Source organism: Pezoporus flaviventris, unplaced genomic scaffold (genome assembly GCF_033815535.1).
Source record: "Pezoporus flaviventris isolate CSIRO_AGI_PZ_B2104156 unplaced genomic scaffold, CSIRO_AGI_Pfla_v1 ptg000070l, whole genome shotgun sequence".
Lineage (NCBI taxonomy): Eukaryota > Metazoa > Chordata > Aves > Psittaciformes > Psittacidae > Pezoporus > Pezoporus flaviventris.
The window spans coordinates 426,690-446,000 of NW_026892618.1; the positions used below are offsets into that span (position 1 = coordinate 426,690).

The 19,311-nt window shown below is 38.2% G+C and overlaps 1 protein-coding gene across 4 annotated transcripts in view; it reads right to left on the reverse strand.

Moving 5' to 3' along the window:
- ATXN10 (ataxin 10) overlaps window positions 1-19,311 on the reverse strand; it is a 113,579-nt gene that overhangs the window by 80,830 nt on the left and 13,438 nt on the right. For 3 of the 4 annotated variants that reach the window (XM_061472021.1, XM_061472023.1, XM_061472020.1), the window contains 2 exons: window positions 5,751-5,847; window positions 4,098-4,262 (listed from right to left, as the gene is read on the reverse strand). In XM_061472021.1, coding sequence (XP_061328005.1) covers window positions 4,098-4,262; window positions 5,751-5,847 — 262 coding nt within the window. The remainder of the gene's footprint in view (window positions 1-4,097; window positions 4,263-5,750; window positions 5,848-19,311) is intronic. The other variant, XM_061472022.1, reaches the window with a different exon arrangement.

Below are 19,311 nucleotides of genomic sequence, written 5' to 3' on the forward strand. Positions count from 1 at the left end.
CATGGCAGCAACTGCAAAAATAATTTGAGCATCCTAAGTGTTTATTTGTGGAATTCATTGGATACAAACTTAGAGGCGCATTAAGTCATAAATTTCAGTGCACAATAAAAGGGAATAAAATATTGAATAAAATTTTGCCTATAACCAGAAGTCACCTGGTTATTCAAAGAAAGATTTTCCACACCTGAAAGCAGTGTTCGACAGCAAGAAAGCCCAGCCAAGAGGAACAAACACACGTGGCATTTACTTTTTATTCAGTGTAATATGAAACTGGATGCTCCAGCTGAGAGACGAGAAGGTAGGTAGGAATTAAATAATATTTTTAACTTTAAAAGTAAGAACATCTTAATTCCAGTCATTTATGAGTCCAGCAGTGAGCATAACCTCTGGGAAGAATAGTTTGCATTTCAACTCAGCCATATAATGCCATAACGGACACTTAAAACCGGGAGTGTTCACTTAGCTGGGGCACAAGGGACCCAAATCTTTACAACAGAATACTGGCTCTATTGCAAATACTGAGGCTAAGCAGTCCTAGTGGTATGTACTTCAGTGAGAGCTGAAATACAGCTCCAAGTTTTCAATGAATTGCTGACAAAATATTTTTTCTACAGTCCAGCCAGAGAGGCAACCAAACCTTAGCTTCTAATTCAGACGAAAAAGGACAGAAATCTTGTTAACACGCTTTTACCTGACTATATCTTATGCATGCTCTTCTGTATCAGAAAGTACTGCAGTTCTTCAGTGAGGGTAAATAAAAAGTGCTTTAGTAATGGACCAAGAACTTGTTCCAATGAAGAAGAGTATACTCAATGACAAAAATGGACACTAAAGCAAGAGCAGCAATACACCAGGGTTCAAATATATTCTCAAAAGCAGCAATGACTCTCTTTCACACACCTAATTGCAGAAAACTGCAACTGATTCAATATCAAACATAATTAAGAGAAGGCTCTAATGAAAAATATTATATTAACTACTACTGAGTATAAAATTGAATATAATGACTAGGATATCATTCTAACATCAGCATAAGGCACATGAAAGTATTACTACGCATCAGGACTAACACTAACCCAAGGACAAAGTTTAGGTTTTCACTTCTTGTTGTCCAAAAAACACGTTCTTTCATTCAGGACAAGAATCTTCAGCTTTCATGAGCCAAAGTAAATAACATTACTTCTACCAAAGTGAGAAATCCTGTTTACTGTTTACCCTTTCTGTTCATAGCAAAGTGTGTGTCAGGGAGCCATTTCTGGACATGGCCTGCTCTGTTTGATCACAGGACAGAGCAGCATGTTACACTAGTAAATCAAGAGCAGTGAAAAGTTCACAACAGTTTCCTACAGGAAACAGATGCAACATGGCTGGCATCAATAAAGTTTTCCCCTAAATTCAGAGAACCAGCAGAGAAAACTGCTCGAGTAGGCAGAACACAAGAAAGTCAGCACAAGAGCTGGCTAGCTTACTTTGTGCTGCTCAGCAAACGGAAAAAGAAAAGCAAGCAACTAACAGAAGGTATCATCATTATATTACATAACTGCATGCATCCACATTCATCTCTCAGAAAGCCAAGACAAGAAAAAACCTCTTGATAATTAAAAAATAAATTAAAAACTGATTGTTCTACTAACTTTGTAGGCTTCTCCAAACCTTTAACTCCACAGAAATACACCATGCAGTACAGGCTCACAAAATGCACGTATTGCCTACGATAAAAGCATTACATTAGTGTAGCACACTGACTTACGGCTAACTAGGAGAGGGGAGAAAATAAAACGACAACAACAAAAATTACAACCAAATCATAACCAAAACAAGAAAAAAATATCTTTTTTAAAATCACTGTTGCATAAGGAATGGTGCACGTTAGCGGATTTCCTTTGAAAATATGAAAGATAAACCTCTTGTACTAATCGTTTGCTTTTTTTAATAAGAAAGGATGTGAAAACATTACTTTCTTACCTCTCCCTACACACCAAGTACACCAAAGATACTACACGCATTCTATTGTATAAATATCATAGATTTTGAGGATGTAAATATGAAGAACATACTTTGCCATTTAAATTAGCCTTGGCTATGACAAATATTGGCTCACAATAAGAAAAACTAACAAGAGGGCGAAACACACTCTCCAGAATGTGTTTCTTGAGATGGAAGACATAAGAAATACAGCATTAGAAGAACAAATGAAACGAGGGCAAGAAACCGGAGGCAAACGGGTACAAGACCTACAGAGTAACAGAAAAGTCAGCCCCTCTCTAGCAAGGAATTATCTTTTTCACTTTCAAGATAATGCTGTTTGAATACCTATTCAAATACCTTTTGCAATGCACCTTTTAGCTTAGATATTGCACTTGTGAATGCGCTTTACCTGTGCTGACTTGAAAATAGTGCCAACATTATTGAAACATTTGCGTTTAGAATTTGGTTCAAGGTGCCAAGAAACTTACACTACAAGTCATTGGTTTTTCTTTCAGCTGGAAAAACTGATAATAAGCTTTGAGATTTAACTAGCCAATGTTTAAAGAAAATCAAACATATTGTTTTCTTAATGCCTGGATAATAATCCAATGCTTTTTTTCTATACTCCCTGTATGAACTCAGTGTTCTGACAGGAATTAGAGGACAAACATTCTGCAACTGCCTTACAGCAGGACTAGTATTATTCTTCTCTACCCATCTCTTTTCCTTCATCATGGTCCTATATCTTGTACAGAAGTTTGCCCCTTGTTAGTTTCAAGACTAGTCTGAAGAGAGACCATTTTCCACTCACATCAAACATCCATAGTGAAGGCAAGACATCTTCCTAGTAACATCAACAGAATGCACTTCAGGCTAGAAAGATTAGGGAAATTAATACCTTGGCATTTATTTTGATGCTCCATTTATTCTGCAATTACCTTCAAAATACAAATTTAACACCATGACCACCTCTTCCAGTTCTCCCTGGCTTTCATCTCTCATTCAAAATACATTTCAGCATATCTTTGCTAGATAAAGAAAATGAAGGATAATCAAGATAATTATCTGAAAAGCAATCTTTCACATGTATTTATACTGACAGATGCCAAAACTGAAGACTTAGTTTGTCACTTCTGAAACAGTAGTCTGCTTGCCTAATCCTGAAACTTGGTTTTCTGAAAACTATTTATGTCCTAAGCAAATTGACCTGGTTATGAAAAAAAAAAACAGCCACCAATAATTCTGAAGTCATTTTAAAGTACAAAAGCAAACTATTAAATGACAGTTGCTTTGCATTTGATCATCTTAATTTTGTTTGGAGACTTTCCAAGTAACTAGTAAAACCCTGACAAATCTTCCTAATTGAATTTTCAGTTTCAATATGACCTTCAAAAGAAGGTTACAAAAAATACAAACTTTTATCCTCTTGAAATGCATCATCTAAAAAAATAACAGAATGGGTATCCCTGCTGATTCAAGGCAGAACATTTCTCAAATGCGTGACTGATGACAGTATTTACAAGAATGGCCACTAGCAAAACACATTAAAACTCAATGGAGTAAGACCACTGACTGGGTGCTCTTAACGCTATGAAAACGAAACATGTAATATTCACAAATAAAACATCTTCTCTGCCTTGGTATAAAAATGATTGCATGCTGCAGCAGACAACTGATCTGTTAAAAACAAAGAACCCCACCCACGTTTTATGCAGTACTCACGAGCAGCAGTCATACAAGTTTTCCTACCATGACCCAATAACTGAAGTCTGTAAGACTATATTGTGTGCTAACTTTATTTCAAAAATCTACACAAACCAGCACACGAGTATAAATTAGTTTGCACCATTCTATGATTCTAGAGCCCTGTTTCAACAACAACAAAAAAACCCACCATGATTTTAAAATTCCTGTCTATACCCTCAACAAAAATGTAGTCTTATTTTAGCAGCAATCAAAATGGTCAGTGAAAGTATCATGAAAGTTATGTCTGTACCAAATTACTAATTTCTAAGCAGATTTTCATTTACTATTAGTAGTGTCACAAATCTTGACTTTTTTATACAGAGATTTACACCAGAAAAAACACTTAATTCAGAGGGGGCAGGGAATAATCTAAAGATACATACGACCACTCAGACTCCAACTGCACTTTGTAGACTTTCAGGACATGAAGAGCCACAGTCAAGTTCCCAGGATCCAGTAGTTCTCTCACCTTCTCTGAATTAAGGCAGGTGAACAGGACCATACAACAATAGGCAATAATTTTCCTATCACTGCATGTTAGGCATGTCCTTTAAGAGAAAATAAGGAGTTTAGAGAGTAAGTTACAAATGAACATGGAAAAACAAACTAGTGACTTTCAGCTTGCCAGGTTGTTTTTCCTTGCTGTCTTTTAGAAAATTATGTGTTTGTGTCCTGACTCCGAGAGCAGGGGGAGGGCAAGAAAGGGGGGGGAGGTGAGTGAACGAATTACCTGACTGGGTTAAACCACGACAGTCCGCTATTGCCTAAGAGGGATAGAAGTTATCTCCAAAGAAAAACATCCAAATTCTAGCTGAAGGTCAAACTTAACAGGCAATTTACAAAACTAATGCTAAATTGGAATTAACTGGAGCTCTAGAAATTGGGTGAAACCATAATAATGATCATCTGCTTCTATTATCATAAGGTACTTCTACATCCAGCGCTGACAAGTAGGCTCCAAAAATACGTTCAGAATGATTATCAAATTGAATGGAAGTGCCTTTGTTACTAGCTTACTACAAAAAAATGACCAAACACATCAACAGTATTGTCATATGTCTTCACACGAACACTTATAATATTTCATTACACATACGTAATTGAACCTCCAGGAAGATACTCTGCTAAGGCTGGGAGGGAGGCAGAATCATTAGAATATACAAAGATTATGTCACCTCTGTAGATTCCATAGCAGCAAAGGGAATAAAGAAAAAGGTACGTTCTTGAAAATAATAGAATCATAGAATGGTTAGGGTTGGAAAGGACCTTAAGATCATCTAGTTCCAACCCTCTGTCATGGCCAGGGACACCTCACCCTAGACCATGTCACCCAAGGCTGTCCAACCTGGCCTTGAACACTGCCAGGGATCAAGCATTCACAACCTCCCTGGGCAACACATTCCAGTGCCTCACCACCCTTCTCCTTATATCCAATCTAAACTTACCCTGTTTAAGTTTTAACCCATTACCCATTCTTCTATCACTACAGTCCCTAACAAAAAGTCCCTCCCCACCATCCTTGTAAGCCCCCTTCAGATATTGGAAGGCTGCTATGAGGTCTCGCCACAGTTTCTCCAGGCTGAACAGTCCCAACTTTCTCAGCCTGTCTTCATACAGGAGGTGCTCCAGTCCCCTGATCATCCTTGTGGTCCTCCTCTGGACTTGCTCCAACAGCTCCATGTTCTTCTTATGCCGAGGACACCAGATGAGTATAACTACTTAAAAATACCTCTTAAATAAAGCTTATGTTTGAAGCTTCTAATTTGAAATAGAAGTTTTCTTCCCATTTCTCTTAAATGAAATCAATTTACTGTTAGTTTAGAGCAAGCAGTTTTTAAAGGTCCTGACCTCTGTAGTTGACTAACAAAAAAACCATCTACAGGATATGGTCTCAACCATCACATTCTCACCAAAGTTATTTTTCAAAGCTTCATAGTGCTAGTAGAGGCACAACTATTGTGTAGAAAAGATATGAATATAACCACAGAAATTACATTAGGAGAAAAAAAAAAAAAACAACCCGCATCCATGCTTACAAGAAGAGATCTGGGAAAGCACACTTCCAAATGCTATTCTGGGAATCTCCATTTCCTGCTGCAACGTTTCCAAGAAATTGGAGGCTACAACGAAGAGCTGAAAAAAAACCCAGAATATATATTAACAGGAATTCAAAGAACCACTAATAAATTTCAAATAAATGACAAACTTCAGCATCATGGTTGTATACTACAGAATCCATCTCAATTAAGCTTAGGGTGAAGTATTTCACTGCATTTCTCAATGCATATTTGCATTTTCTCTTCCAATGCAAATAATTTTACAAAGTATTCCAGAATTATACCCAAAACAAATCCAGCTTTTTCCCCAGACTTATAGGAATATCAAACATGGTTTGATCAAACACCTGGCTACTAGTGATTACAAGAATTAACTAACTCTGTCAAGGTTTAAGACAGACTGACATCAGTGAAAGCTTGGATCTACAGTTAGCACAAACTGAAGCAGACCCATGCTGAACCAGTGGCTGCCACATGGCAGTAGTCATTCTGCCTCTTCCAGATCTGAGGTGGCTTTCTTCCTCTTGTTAAATTAACAAAAATAGGTAGTCTGTCATCACCTGAACTCTGCAAGAGCAGCTTTGCCTGGTGTTAAGAGAGCTCCCCAGGCACCCTCCCTATGCTGGCCAGAGACAGCTTGAAAATTTTGTTGCAGCAGGTACAGCCAGAGCAAGAGAACTGAATTTGTTCACTCTCTACCCACATTAAGTTCTGGTTAGCTGGACAAGTCATTATACAATATGATGATGTGCTCAGTACTTTTTGACTTCTATCCCAGAAAAACTCCAGTACTCCAAATAACTTTACCACCGATTTTAACACTGAATTTAATATGGCAGATTTCTACTACTACTATGAAGGATTTATTCCAGCCTCCTCTCAATACAGACTTAAAATGCAGGAAGATAATATTTCATCATACACATTAATAACCTAGAGTCTGTCAAAAGGCGCAAATTCATGTAAAACAAAAGCTTGAACCCACAGACCTCACAAAATTAAAACACTTTTTTTGGCCCTATTGACAGCTCTCAAAAACCTGGCCCTTATTAATAGGTTGGCAAAGAAACTTAGTATTAAATGTCAAAATGCAGTTTGACAGATATTACAATGAGCAGCCCATTACAGATGAAGGTGGCTGATACTGCCAGGGTCTGCAAATACAAAATTAGGACTCTTTAAAAGGTGCTGGGCCAGCTGGCAGCCAGATTTCCTACAGAGATCTGGGCATATGTCCTCTTGGGAACAAAAAGAAAGCAAGTCTAAAATGAGGTCACTTGGGCTTAGGGAATAGTAAGTAATTTTCTTCCATATATATTTCTTAAGCCTGCAGTATGTATATTCTCTCCATAATGCATTTTGAATCATATTCTCCTTTATGCTGTTCTGTCTCCCAGCACATCTGCTCTTTTTTATTACTTTCTGCTTGTCATTATGTTTCCGCTTCTCCCATCCATCTGGTTCCCATCCTGCCGACTCAGAATTTTTCTGAAGGACAGCAAGCATGGGCATGCTACTGTTCTAGCAGATATTTTATGGAAAAACTTCCCTGCTAGAAAAAAGCCAACAAAGCACTAAATCCTAGGAATAGGATATTCTTTCTCTTGGTGAACTCCTCACTTGCTCGGCTATGAGAAAGATCTCTCAAAGGACATGAGGTTGCTTTACCTGAAAGTCGCTTGATCTTTTTCAGCTGTCAATTACCCCTTGGTTATCAGAGCTTATGTTGTCAAAAAAAATACTACAGCCGGGGGGGGGGGGGGGCAGGGAAGGTGGGAATGGGAGAAGTTAAAGATCTTTTAAAAGAAGTTGCTGCCCTTAACGTTACAAAAAATCAAATGCTATGAACACATTTGCAGTACAATAATAAATATCTACAAATTCTCCATTAACACATTGGAGTCCTAATACTTGTGAAAGCAATTAACACTGCCCTTGTTCAATTGCAATCTCCTGAACAAGCAAGAAGGATCCAGGAAAAGGTCAAGATTCTGTGGATGTACCATGGAAAACAAAACAGTTTCACCTGTAAATGGTTAGTTTTAACCAGTAATAGTTAACATCTTTCTTTTAATTGGAAGACGTAAATCAATATATGGGAAAGCATTTAATCTGAAAGACAAAAGATACTGTATCTATTCACAAATAAGCAAAAAAGGATGATGCTCTGATAATGCAACATTTTCCCATCCAATTAATCTTACTTGATGAATCTCAGCCATTCAAAAGATGTGAATCTACAAACACCTGAAGTAATTGAGCTACTGGAATACAGATTACATACAACAGGACCTAGCTCACAATCTGTCCAATCAATTCTGTCACAACTACAGTGCAACTGTTGCACTGCTTCTGCAGTGTCTGAACTCCTTTTCCCTATGAAAAGAAAAACTAAAATAATTCATATTACACAAAACTTAACTAATTTCAAAGTACTTACTGTGATGTCAGGTCAATGACATAGGACAAATATGGCTATACCAGAGAGTGAATATTTATGCTTCAGCTTATATGATCATGGATCTACCTTTGAGAAGCCAGGTCTGCTGGGAGCTGATGAGATTCACCTGGCCAAGTGAGACAAGAGGGTCTTCACCAACAAGCTAGACCAACCTATACTGTGAAATCCCACCTGGAGTACTGTGTTCATCTCTGGAGTCCTCACTACAAAAACATGGACCTGTAAGAACAAGCCCAGAGGAGGATCATGAAAATGGTCAAAGGGGTGGGGTATCTCTCTTATGAAGACAGGCTGAGAGAGCTGGGGCTGTTCAGCCTGGAAAAGGAGGCTCCCAAGAGACCGTATTGCAGCCTTTCAGTATATAAGAGGGCTTATAAAAATGATGGATGGAGACTTTTTACCAGGGCCTGTAGAGACAGGACAAGGGGCAGCACTTGTGAACTGAAAGATGGTAGGTTTAGACTGGATACAAGGAAGAAATTTTTAATGATGAGGTTGATGAAACACTGGCGCAGGTTTCCCAGAGAAGCTGTGGCTGCCCCATTCTTGGCAGTGTTCAAGGCCAGACTGGATGGCAACTAGAGTAGATAATTGTAGCATGTTCTCTGTATCCTATCACAGTAGCACCTGTGTCCTTACACTTAAAAAAAGCATCAAAACCAAACAAGCACTACCCAAAACCAAACACTTTCCCCCAACCCCAAATATACACCTGATGGACTTGAAGCATACAAATATCTTACACGCAGTGTTTCTCTCCCACCATTTAACGGATGATTCCAGAAAAAATTGTAATAGCCTAGCACCAAGCTACCAAGTGACAGGAAATAACAATACGAACGTTGCAAACCTAGACTTTGGTATTCATGCTCTAAAAAAAGACACACGCCCCCCCCCCCCCCCGAAAAATCCAACTAGAACTATTAATTCACAGGAAGGTATACATATGTTAAAAAATGCAAATGCTACAATAAAAGCACTGCATTCCCAGCTATGGAAGTCTCTTATTAGCATTCAATTTCCATGCTTCTATTTTGGTTTTGTTTTAACTACTGAACTTGACTGCCGCAACTTATGATTCAACTATGCATAGAAATCTGTAGAATACACATACTGCTTTTCTCCTCTCCAACAATGTAATTGTCCTTACAGCAAAGGCAAGAAAAATCCAAAAGCTGATTAAAACCAACTTACTGCACAGTATACCAGCTGAAACCATTCTGCCATCCACTCAATAAACCTTATGCTTTGTGAAAAGGGGAAGGAAAAGTAACGGAAATAAAAGGAAGAAAATAAGAAGACAACTATTAAACTTTTCCCCTGAAAATGTATGGATCTTTAGCAAGCTAAAAATAACTGCCAGCCATTCCTTCCAGCTGCATTAGCTAGTATTAGTACTCATAAGTATAAAAAAAATGTCTTTTCCATAGGACTGACCTATTTAACATCTTAAGTCCACTCCCTACCTGCTGGTGTCTATAAGCACTGACTTTAACAAATAATTCTGTAGCTATCAGCACAGCTAAACCTTAATTTAAAAAAAGTTACACTGTGTGTGGTCAACAAGGCTATTTTTAACCTGATGGTCAACCACTGTGAAATTACATTTACTAAGATGTAACTTCTGATACACAGATAGGCCTTAAGAGCTGAATAACTTTTTTCCCCCTTTGAGATATCAGTGGTTACTACAAAAGCAGCATGCTCCTTAGCAAATGCAAATACTCAGGTTTCACAACGAACCTACAGTGGGTTACAGAGAATTCTAAGTTCTACAAAAACAACCTCTTTATACCACAGGACAACCCATACAGGGGAAACAACAACTCTTTTCCTAACGAATTCTGGTACCTAAATGTTTGTCTACATGTAAACTGATCTTTTAGAGTTGCTCAATGCCACCCACGCAACAAATGAGGCAGCTGATTCTTACAGCCCTGCACAAAGATGCCTTAAATGCACTCCACCAGCTCAGTACCTTCAAAATCACAGCTCCATTTGTTCCTTCCAATCTCTTTTGATCACACACTATCTGAACCAAACTTTAGTGTGTGCTTTTCATTTAAAAATTAGAAAACAAAGTTAGAAGAACTTACTGCTGGAAAGCCTCTATCAACAAGATTAACTGCAATTTCTCACCCTCACACACACACCTCCCCCCCCTTCCCCCCCAGTATTTTTCCTCATTAAATTGCTACACACAACCAATATGTTGTGTAGTCTATTTTGGTTTATTATATTATTATGCATATTATTTGTTCATATTCATACACACTTTTATGTCTTACTTACAGAACATGAGTTTTTTTCCTGAGAGATAATCGGACTTATCTGTCAAACTCTTACTACAGTTTCTCTAGGGAAGAACAGGAGCCCATGAACTTGCTCACCAATCACTTTGGCCTCAGTTGCAGAGGCTTACAACAGTCATAGAAAGTTTCATTCTTTTTATTTGGGGTAGACAGCACAGAGATAGTGCAATCCTGTGCCTTTACTGGAGTTACATAGAGATATAAAATAAATGCAATCAAAGCATGTCTTGCAATCAAAGGATGTCTGAAACTGTACAGCATCACTTACCAGACTGCAAACACAAGTCTAGCAAACTTGCATATCTTTTACACTTTAATGCTTTACAAACCATTAAGTACGCATGAAAGACATAGCTGGCGTGCCCCCTCTACACTGGGGGCAAGCACAATGGTTTGCAAGTACTTAGACCAAATCACAGCCTCCCAACAGCATGCACACCTTGTAAATCAGCTATGAGTTTTGCAAATCTGAATTGTAGACTGTGAGCCATTGCACAGACCACCTTTGGTTGTTTGTAAACAATGGCAGAATGTTTTGTGATGTATTGCCATCCCTGGAAAACTAAAACCTTCAACTCAGCAGAAGGTGTAGACCTCTATTACTAAAAATGCTAGTTTCCACCACTATCATCCAGTTATTGACTTGTTTCCTTGTGGCTGCAAGTTAAAGCAACTTCCAGTCATAAAAAGAGTTATTTGCCTCTTCACCACCATGAATCATACCACAAATACTGATGAAAATGTATTTTCCTTGGAAAACAGTCTGTCTAGACTGCTCAAATTGAATGTACAATGCATATATGGGCTCTGTCATTTAAAGTTATTAAAATAGTGCTTAGTATTTTATTTCTGTAAATAAAATGAACGTCTAGCTACCGATTATATTTCTGCCTTGATCATACTGCACTTGCTGTAGTGCAGACTAGTAACCCATTTTTACCATTTGTGGAATACCAGGAATGTTGTGTTTAATAAGTTTCTGTTCCCACTCCTCATCTTCTCTACCTCCAGAAGGAAGTAATGCTTTTAACTTTTTTTCTTTCGCTTCAGAAATGCCAACTCTAATATTAACAGAACAGTATGTGCACTGACTGGACAACCATTCTGTTCTTGAAAGACAAATGTCTAGGCAAAACACTTTGTTCTTACTAAAAGGAGAATTTGACCGAACGGCAAGAAAAATCCCCACCATGCCATTAGAAATGTAGAGTTACAAGTGGATTAGAAGGGAGCTGGAAGAAACCATCAGACCACTCAATAAAATTAGCCTCTCATGCAAATTTAGTTCTAATGAGATCTCATAATGGTAAATTAAAAAAAAAAAAAATCATTTCAAACCAACCTTACTTGTGCATTTACTAGGAAAAAAGTAGTTTTACAGCCCACTGACTGACATGAGATCAGTTTCATAATGATTCCAATTCATACAGCATTAGGAATAGTTATTAAATACAGTAAGAGGGGCACTCTTTATCTTCTGGTATTTTAATTGCATCATTTTTAGAAACTAAACATCTTAAGTGTGTTAATTTCTTTAATTAATTATCTATTAAAGTCTAAAGGCATAATAAATGGTACTCCTGTTACATCCCCACAAATAGCAAAAACACATGCCTGAGATTACTCTCCTATGCAAAGTAAAACATATCTAAGTGCTTGCAGACTTGGGAACTGCATTTATAAGCTTCCTGCATGCGTTAGGATGTAAAAATCTTTTTCCTCCAGCAACCTAGAAACTGAGCCTAAATCTAACAGACAACGTCTCTTTAAAGACCTTGCTGTAGCAAAATCAGCAAGTTTGAAGTACTGGGGAGTCTCAACATGGACTTAAACCGTGCCAGGAAACCAAGAAAAATAACAAGAAGGACTGGCCACCCACTATGTGTTATTCGTGGTATCTAACCATATGACACAACTACTGCATGATACCTTGTATAGGTCAAAGAAAAAAAAAGATTAACATGTAAAATACTAACCAAGCTCATGAGCAAATTTCTCCAATTATTTTTGATGGCATAGTGTGGCTGTTGTTTCATTTAAACCAAAATTTCCACCAAAGTGCTTATATTTTTCCCTAGAAAAGCTAAATGGTCTTTTTCTGTAAGTCTGTGGAAAGGATATTAGACTTTTCCCACACACACTTTGGGCCATTTATAATCCGTACCTGGCTAATAAATGGATCATGGTCCTTTTGCAATAGACAGAAATCCACAAGTGAACTTACATTCAGTATGTTTACTTGCATTCCACCATTAATAAACAGTAATAGTTTTGGGACACCCAACAGCATCCACATTTTGGGCACTACCTTCTTTTACACCTATAAAGGCAGCTACTCATTGCCCTGTTACGACGGTTCCTTGGATATTACATTCAATGTATGCCCAGAGGGCAGAAGAAAGGGAAACAACTTGATGTCTCCTGGTATAAATTTGTAACTTTTCCTTTCTGCACTGGCAATATTCCCTAAAATTCCAACTGGAAAGTGAAAGACAGGCACATGGTGTTTCTCTTCAAGCCCAAAACTGCTAGCAAAAAAGGATATTGCAGAAGGGAAAAAAAATGTCTTGTAGTAGGCATCCAGAAAGCCCCGGTTAGAGACAGTACTCTCCTTTTCCACCAGAACAGTGCTCATTAACCAGAGTCTGGAAGTTGTGTCGTGGCAATAATAATCAAAAGGCCGAGAGAATGCCATGGTGAACTTCTACATAACTGTAACTATTTAATCCAAATGTTTTATCATTTGTTTTTATCCAAACAGATGATCGCTTACCCAAAGAGCAGATGCCTCCCATTATTCTTTCCCTGAATCTTCCTCCACCTCATTTGCATCTCCCTTCCATTTTCACTTTCCCTGGAGGAAGGAGTAACAGCACTCTCCAGCCTCTGTGGGAAATTCTTTTCTAGAGTATTTCCTCTCAGTACACATGAAAACAGTTAAGTTCCTTCTCCCTACATTACCTTTAGGACACCCTGTCTTCATGAAGCTCTCTGAATTAAAAGGATTGTTTGCCCCTTGCTTCCCACCTTGATTTTATGATCCTGACATCCTTGCTGAGTAAAACAAAAACCACCTAGTTCTATAAGAACATAATGTAGAGGATACATTATTGTAAAAATTATCTCTTCTCCACAATAGCTGTAAGAGAAGCTGTGGTGAAGGAGGAGCAGGGAAGAATCATGTGACCTGCACTATGCCCATCACTGCCGATAACCACAGGACCTATTAGGGATGGTATGTAACTGGCAAAACCCATCGATGTCTGCCCATTTCTGGTGAAAGCCTAGCAGCACGTTTTGAGAGAAAGACTGGTTCCTCCTCCTGCCTTTGATGTAGAGGGAAGCTAGAAACAGCCACAGAGCAGCTGCTGCAAGGTAAGATGATCAGAAAGATGATGGCCCTACTCACACCAGAGCTTCCCAGTGCAGCTGCCGATTCAGCACACAATGTCAGAGCAAAGCAAAAACACCACAGCCTTTCCACCCGAAGGCAGGGAATACATTTTCCATCCAGTATAGAACAGTAATTTCCACTCACTTTAACCCCCTCCCAGTAAACCATTGGTGACCATCTTAAGTCTACAGATATTTCTGCAAATTTGATTCACATATATTTATGTAGATGAGAAACCTGCCTCAGTATGAATCTTGTTGACATTATTTGCTTGTAGGGCAGTAGACAGTAAAGAGCAAGGAATGAAGGAAGGAAAGGGCTTACAGAACACTGTATTTAAAGGTCCACGGAAATACATTCATTACTGTTCATTTCAAGCCTCAATTAAAGTAACCAGAAACTATTCTAATTAAACAGACATCAGCAAACTCCCATTTCCTTTGTGCTCCAAGTGAATATCAGTCCACATTATAGAACCACTATGCATGTGTCATAAATCAGCAACATCTTGGCAGGCTGTACTAGAAAGCCTCCAAATTGCAGAAGGAAGAACAAAACAAAACATACTGCCTAAGAAGCAGTACCAGCAACAAGAAAAGGGAAACCTACAAGACGGCCCACTGACCCACTAATTGCTATGACTTAAGGATATTAGCTCAGGTTAGTCTCTCTCCTTGGAGCAAAATTATTTGTATTGACTCTGAGACAGTCAACACCTGTTTCCCTGTACAGAAATCAAAAACCATTTCCATTAATACCACGAAAAAGACAGTTTTGATCATCAGTGCAAAAAACATCGAACTGTTGGGAAGTATGAGCTTTTCTGTCACTATTTCAAAGTCTGCTACCAATGCCATCCATGTCACCAGTACCTGACAGGGGAACCTCATTAGGCAGGACCTGGTCTGTAGTTCAAACTGTGCTCAACAAGCCACTGCAATAATACACTTTTATGCTCACAGTCCACAGTAAATAAAGTAATTCAGTTCATCATAGCTTAAAGCAGCCAACCACTGCAGAAGCAACAGGATTAAAGTACAGAATCAAGCCCAAGGTAGTAAAAAACCCATTATCAAGATTCAAACTTGGTAGGACACTGAGACCAAAGTTAGGAAAAGGTTTTAAATCAAGAGGGGAGTCTTCCACAGGACAAACAAAGCATAAACACAGCAAGCTGGAGCTTACTATATTTGGACACAAGATCCCACAACTACAGTTGCTTGTGTTATCAAGCGTCTAGTAATGATGATACAGGCTTTGCTGAAAGCCCCACTCTCATTCTTCCCCTCCTTGCCTCCCCCTTAAGAAAATGTTGCATTTAAATAGTGCCCCTTGTCCTAAAGCTGTTCTTCTTCAATGGATCTGAACTTGCACTCTGCAAAACTCACTCCACTCCAGATAAAATTATAAAAAATACAAATAAAAACTTAAGTCATGTCTAAATTTCCATATTAATACTAGAAGTCACAGCCAAGACCAGCATGCAAAACAGGCACGGTAACACTGGCATTTACTCAAAATGACAATTACTGCTGAATCACATAAATATGTTCTACTGTACTAACCCTGCAGGGTACAGTTAGTTGTGCCTGTACACACTGCACAAGATTCAAAGTGTGGGACCTGCATTGCACAGATCAAGAGCTGACCACTGCAGACATGGACAATTCTACACACACAAGAGCTAAGACAATTCAGTGTTTGCTATCTCCAGATAATTTATCAGTTTGACATGTCTTAGTCCAGGTTTGGCTCTTTTCCTTCTTCAGACAGCTGAAAGAGGTATAAAAGTTGGCTCCTTATTTTGCAGTTTCTGAAAAAAAGGCCAAAGGCCAAAGACCTGGAACAATGACCTGAACCAAGGCCCACCCAAATCAGTCTTTCCACAGCCTTTAACGGCTTTTGGTTGAAAATACGAGGACCACCAGGAGAACCTTCTGGCCCACAGAAGGTGGCAGCAGGTTGACATGCCTAGGAAGGGTGAAGCTTGCATGGCTGTACTCCTTGATGTAGATGCTCTGAAGACAATTAATTCAAAAGCTGTGGCAGTATTCACCAAAACACAGCACCGACAGAGCACTTGTAAACTTCAAACTGCAGTATAGGGAAGAACCAGAACACTTTTGCATCTGATAACTTACCATTGCCCAGCAGCAAGAATGCCTAGAGTCCAGCCTGCACCATTAACTAGCAAAGGGGCAACTGTCTACTGTCAGAAAACATTGTATTTTTTTTTTTTTATTTGAAAGTGAGTCTGAGTGCTTTCAAAAGGTGACTATGCGTCTGCCAGAAACATCTGTACTAGGAAGTACAATTAAAAAAAAAATAAAAATCAATGAGCTAAATACAAAGGAACCAAAAAAAAAAAAAACCAAACAAACCAAAACCCCCCAAAACCAAAAAAACCAACCAAACAAAAAAACTACCCCTGACCAACCCCAAGTGGTACCGAGAGAACAAACCAGTTACTTAAAACTTTCCTGTTTGGTAAAGTAGTAAAATGCTCTGAGCTATAATAATTAGGGGATAGCAAAACTCAACAAAAACACAGGATTTTCTTAAGCTATGGAAACATGAAACCAAAATCCCAATACAAGTGCAAACAGCAGTTTACTTCCACCAGATAATGTATCAACTGATTGTTACAGCATACACTCTGTAAATGCTACAAAGACCATGAAAATCCCAATATTATTTTTACAGATTGGGAAAACACAAAGGCCAAAAACAGCACCAATAACTCAAATAAGAAACTCATGCTTATGTTTACATAAAAGTTTGATGAGTATAATATATTTGTCACACTCCCACAATTATTCCCCGAAAATACTATAAATATTATTTTGACAATGTAATTACAGTTTTTACTTTAACAGTGGCAGCGAAGTACTGGCACCAATCCTCCATACAAAAAGCCTAGCAGACAAAGCAAAGATCACACATGGAAACTGGCAAGTCTTATGATCAGGGCTGTCCTTTATTTATTTGGCTAAAAAAAGTCTGTTTAAATTAGTGTCTGGTTTATTTAAGCTGTAAAACAGAAGTAGTTTAATTATCCTAGCAGTAAGCAAAAGGAAACCCCAAATACAAAAATAAATGGAAGTGCAGATTTTTAAATTCTCTTTTCTGCCAAGCAACTGAGGCACGTTCAGCACCCCATGGACTATGGGTCCACTCAGGAAACACTCTTTCCCACTTCCTCTCCCTTGAAAGAAAAGTTAATATGAACTTAAATTGACAAATGTCACCTATTAACAGTTCAGGATGTTTTGACTCTGTGTGACAAGTAAAATGGTTTAAGCTTTATAACCACTTGCTCTCTCATTCCACGTAAACCAGCTCATCATATATGACTCGTGCAAAAATCTGGAGTAATAATTTATAGTATCTGCTCTCAAAAATCTTTCAAAACCAAACCAACAACTAAATCCCCAATAAAACAGCATGCATTCTCCTCAACAGATAAATATAGAGGGCATTGATGTGGGATGAGAGGAAGGATTAACTTTCCTTCCTTAGTCCTGCTGGTTTAAATATAGTAGCCATTGTGTTTGAGAGTCTGCAGGATACAATTTAAAAGTTACATCTTCTCCAACTGTAGTCACATTACAGTGAAATCCATATAACCAATCCTGTGTCTCCACACTTGTTGTCCAGACAGCAAAAAAGATCTCTGTTTATAGGCAATAAAACTGAGCAATGGTTTTCCAAATGCTTTCACCATGCTGCAATATCTGTCTAGTAAAATCTACCATTCCCTCACACTTCCCAGGCATATTTTAAAATGTTTATTTTTCATATATAAACCACAAGCAGTATTTTGGAAATGAAACCATTCAGAGCAACATGATTAAAGAACTACAAAAAGCTGTGAAAGATGAATGTGTTGGTTTTTTTTTTTAAGAACAAAACAGAAACATGAAAGATACCAAACAGGAAATAAACGAGAAGCACAAAGGAGAAGGGCCAGGCTCATTTGGTCAATACTGGCATTCATTAAAGGCTATCTAAGTTCCATAGCTGACCACTCCATTTCTCATTCCTGGTAATTTAAAATACAGTGCTGAATGACCAGTCATGCCAAATGGTAAGGTACAGGGGAAAAAGAGAAGAGAAAGTTATCAAAAACAGGCCATAGATAGACTCCTATGCTAGTATGAAAGCCCACTGAATCATCTAGCCCTGATTTTCAAACTAATGAGTTCTGCAAAAATACCACCTGACACATTCTGAAAAACTCTGAGTATTTAATTCTAGCTCATTTTCCAGTTGCTAAGATTGTGCCTTTTTAGCGGAACCAAAAGCGTAAGTGTTGCTGTTGCCATTGCCTTCCAGGAGAAGAAAATAAATGAACAGATAGACAGATGAATATTGACAAGAATCAAGAAATGGGTAAGGATGCATGGCTACCCACTCAAAAAAAAATAAAGGAAAATCAATTTAGTGTTCTTCAGCAGGTTTGAGAATGTCACCTTCCCCTGCTTTTCCACACCATCAAAAAAAGTCCCATTTTTCCAGTGCAATTCCAACTAGCAAATGGTTGAGCACAGAACTAGGAAGAGGTAAGAGCAAAGAAACATTCCATGTTTCATCTCACTAGTAAGGACAGAACCAGTTTATTTCTCCTATCGTCTTTTGAGGAGGTAGAAATTATCTGAATCACTTAAGAGTTATTCATTCATTTTTGTTTTGAAGAATACTTCTGCAAACATAGCTACTCAAAGCCCCCCATTTTACTTAGATTCTTCTTCAGGGAAACAAAATAATCTGATTAAACATCCCATTTTCTGTAAAGCCTGGAAAACAACCATTTTTTTAGAATAGATAAGCTACCCAGTGCAGCTGCTGTGAATTTCTGATCTCATTTCTTTTCGGGGACTTCTTAAGAAAATGTCAACATGATTTTCTAGCACTACATGAACTACAGCAGAGAACTCAGTGGCTTTTTAAACACAGCATGCCTTCACCTTCAAGAGTTCAAGTAATCAAGTAACTTTCTTTGCTCAATCATGTGATGTCTTCCTGCAGACCCTGGGAGAAAGGTTTTGCCTTCTTATTTCAAAGATGAAATACTTCTAAGCTATCTGGCTTCTGCAAGAAATAGTATCTCTGAAAGCTATATATAGCCTAGGTTCCTTACCTCTTCTTTTTGAAGCACACACACACTCTCTCTCCTGCCTTTTTTTTTTTTTTTAATCTCTGCGAAGGAGTGATGATGTTTTTATTTTTAGAGTTCTGAATTCCAAGGTTACTTACTGCCGGTTTTTCTGCAGAGTATGACTTCCACAAGGGCAGATTAAAAACTACCTTTCAATGCACTTTCTTCCTAGACCACAATCAACCTATCAGGCAGCAATGGGTCAAGAGCAATTG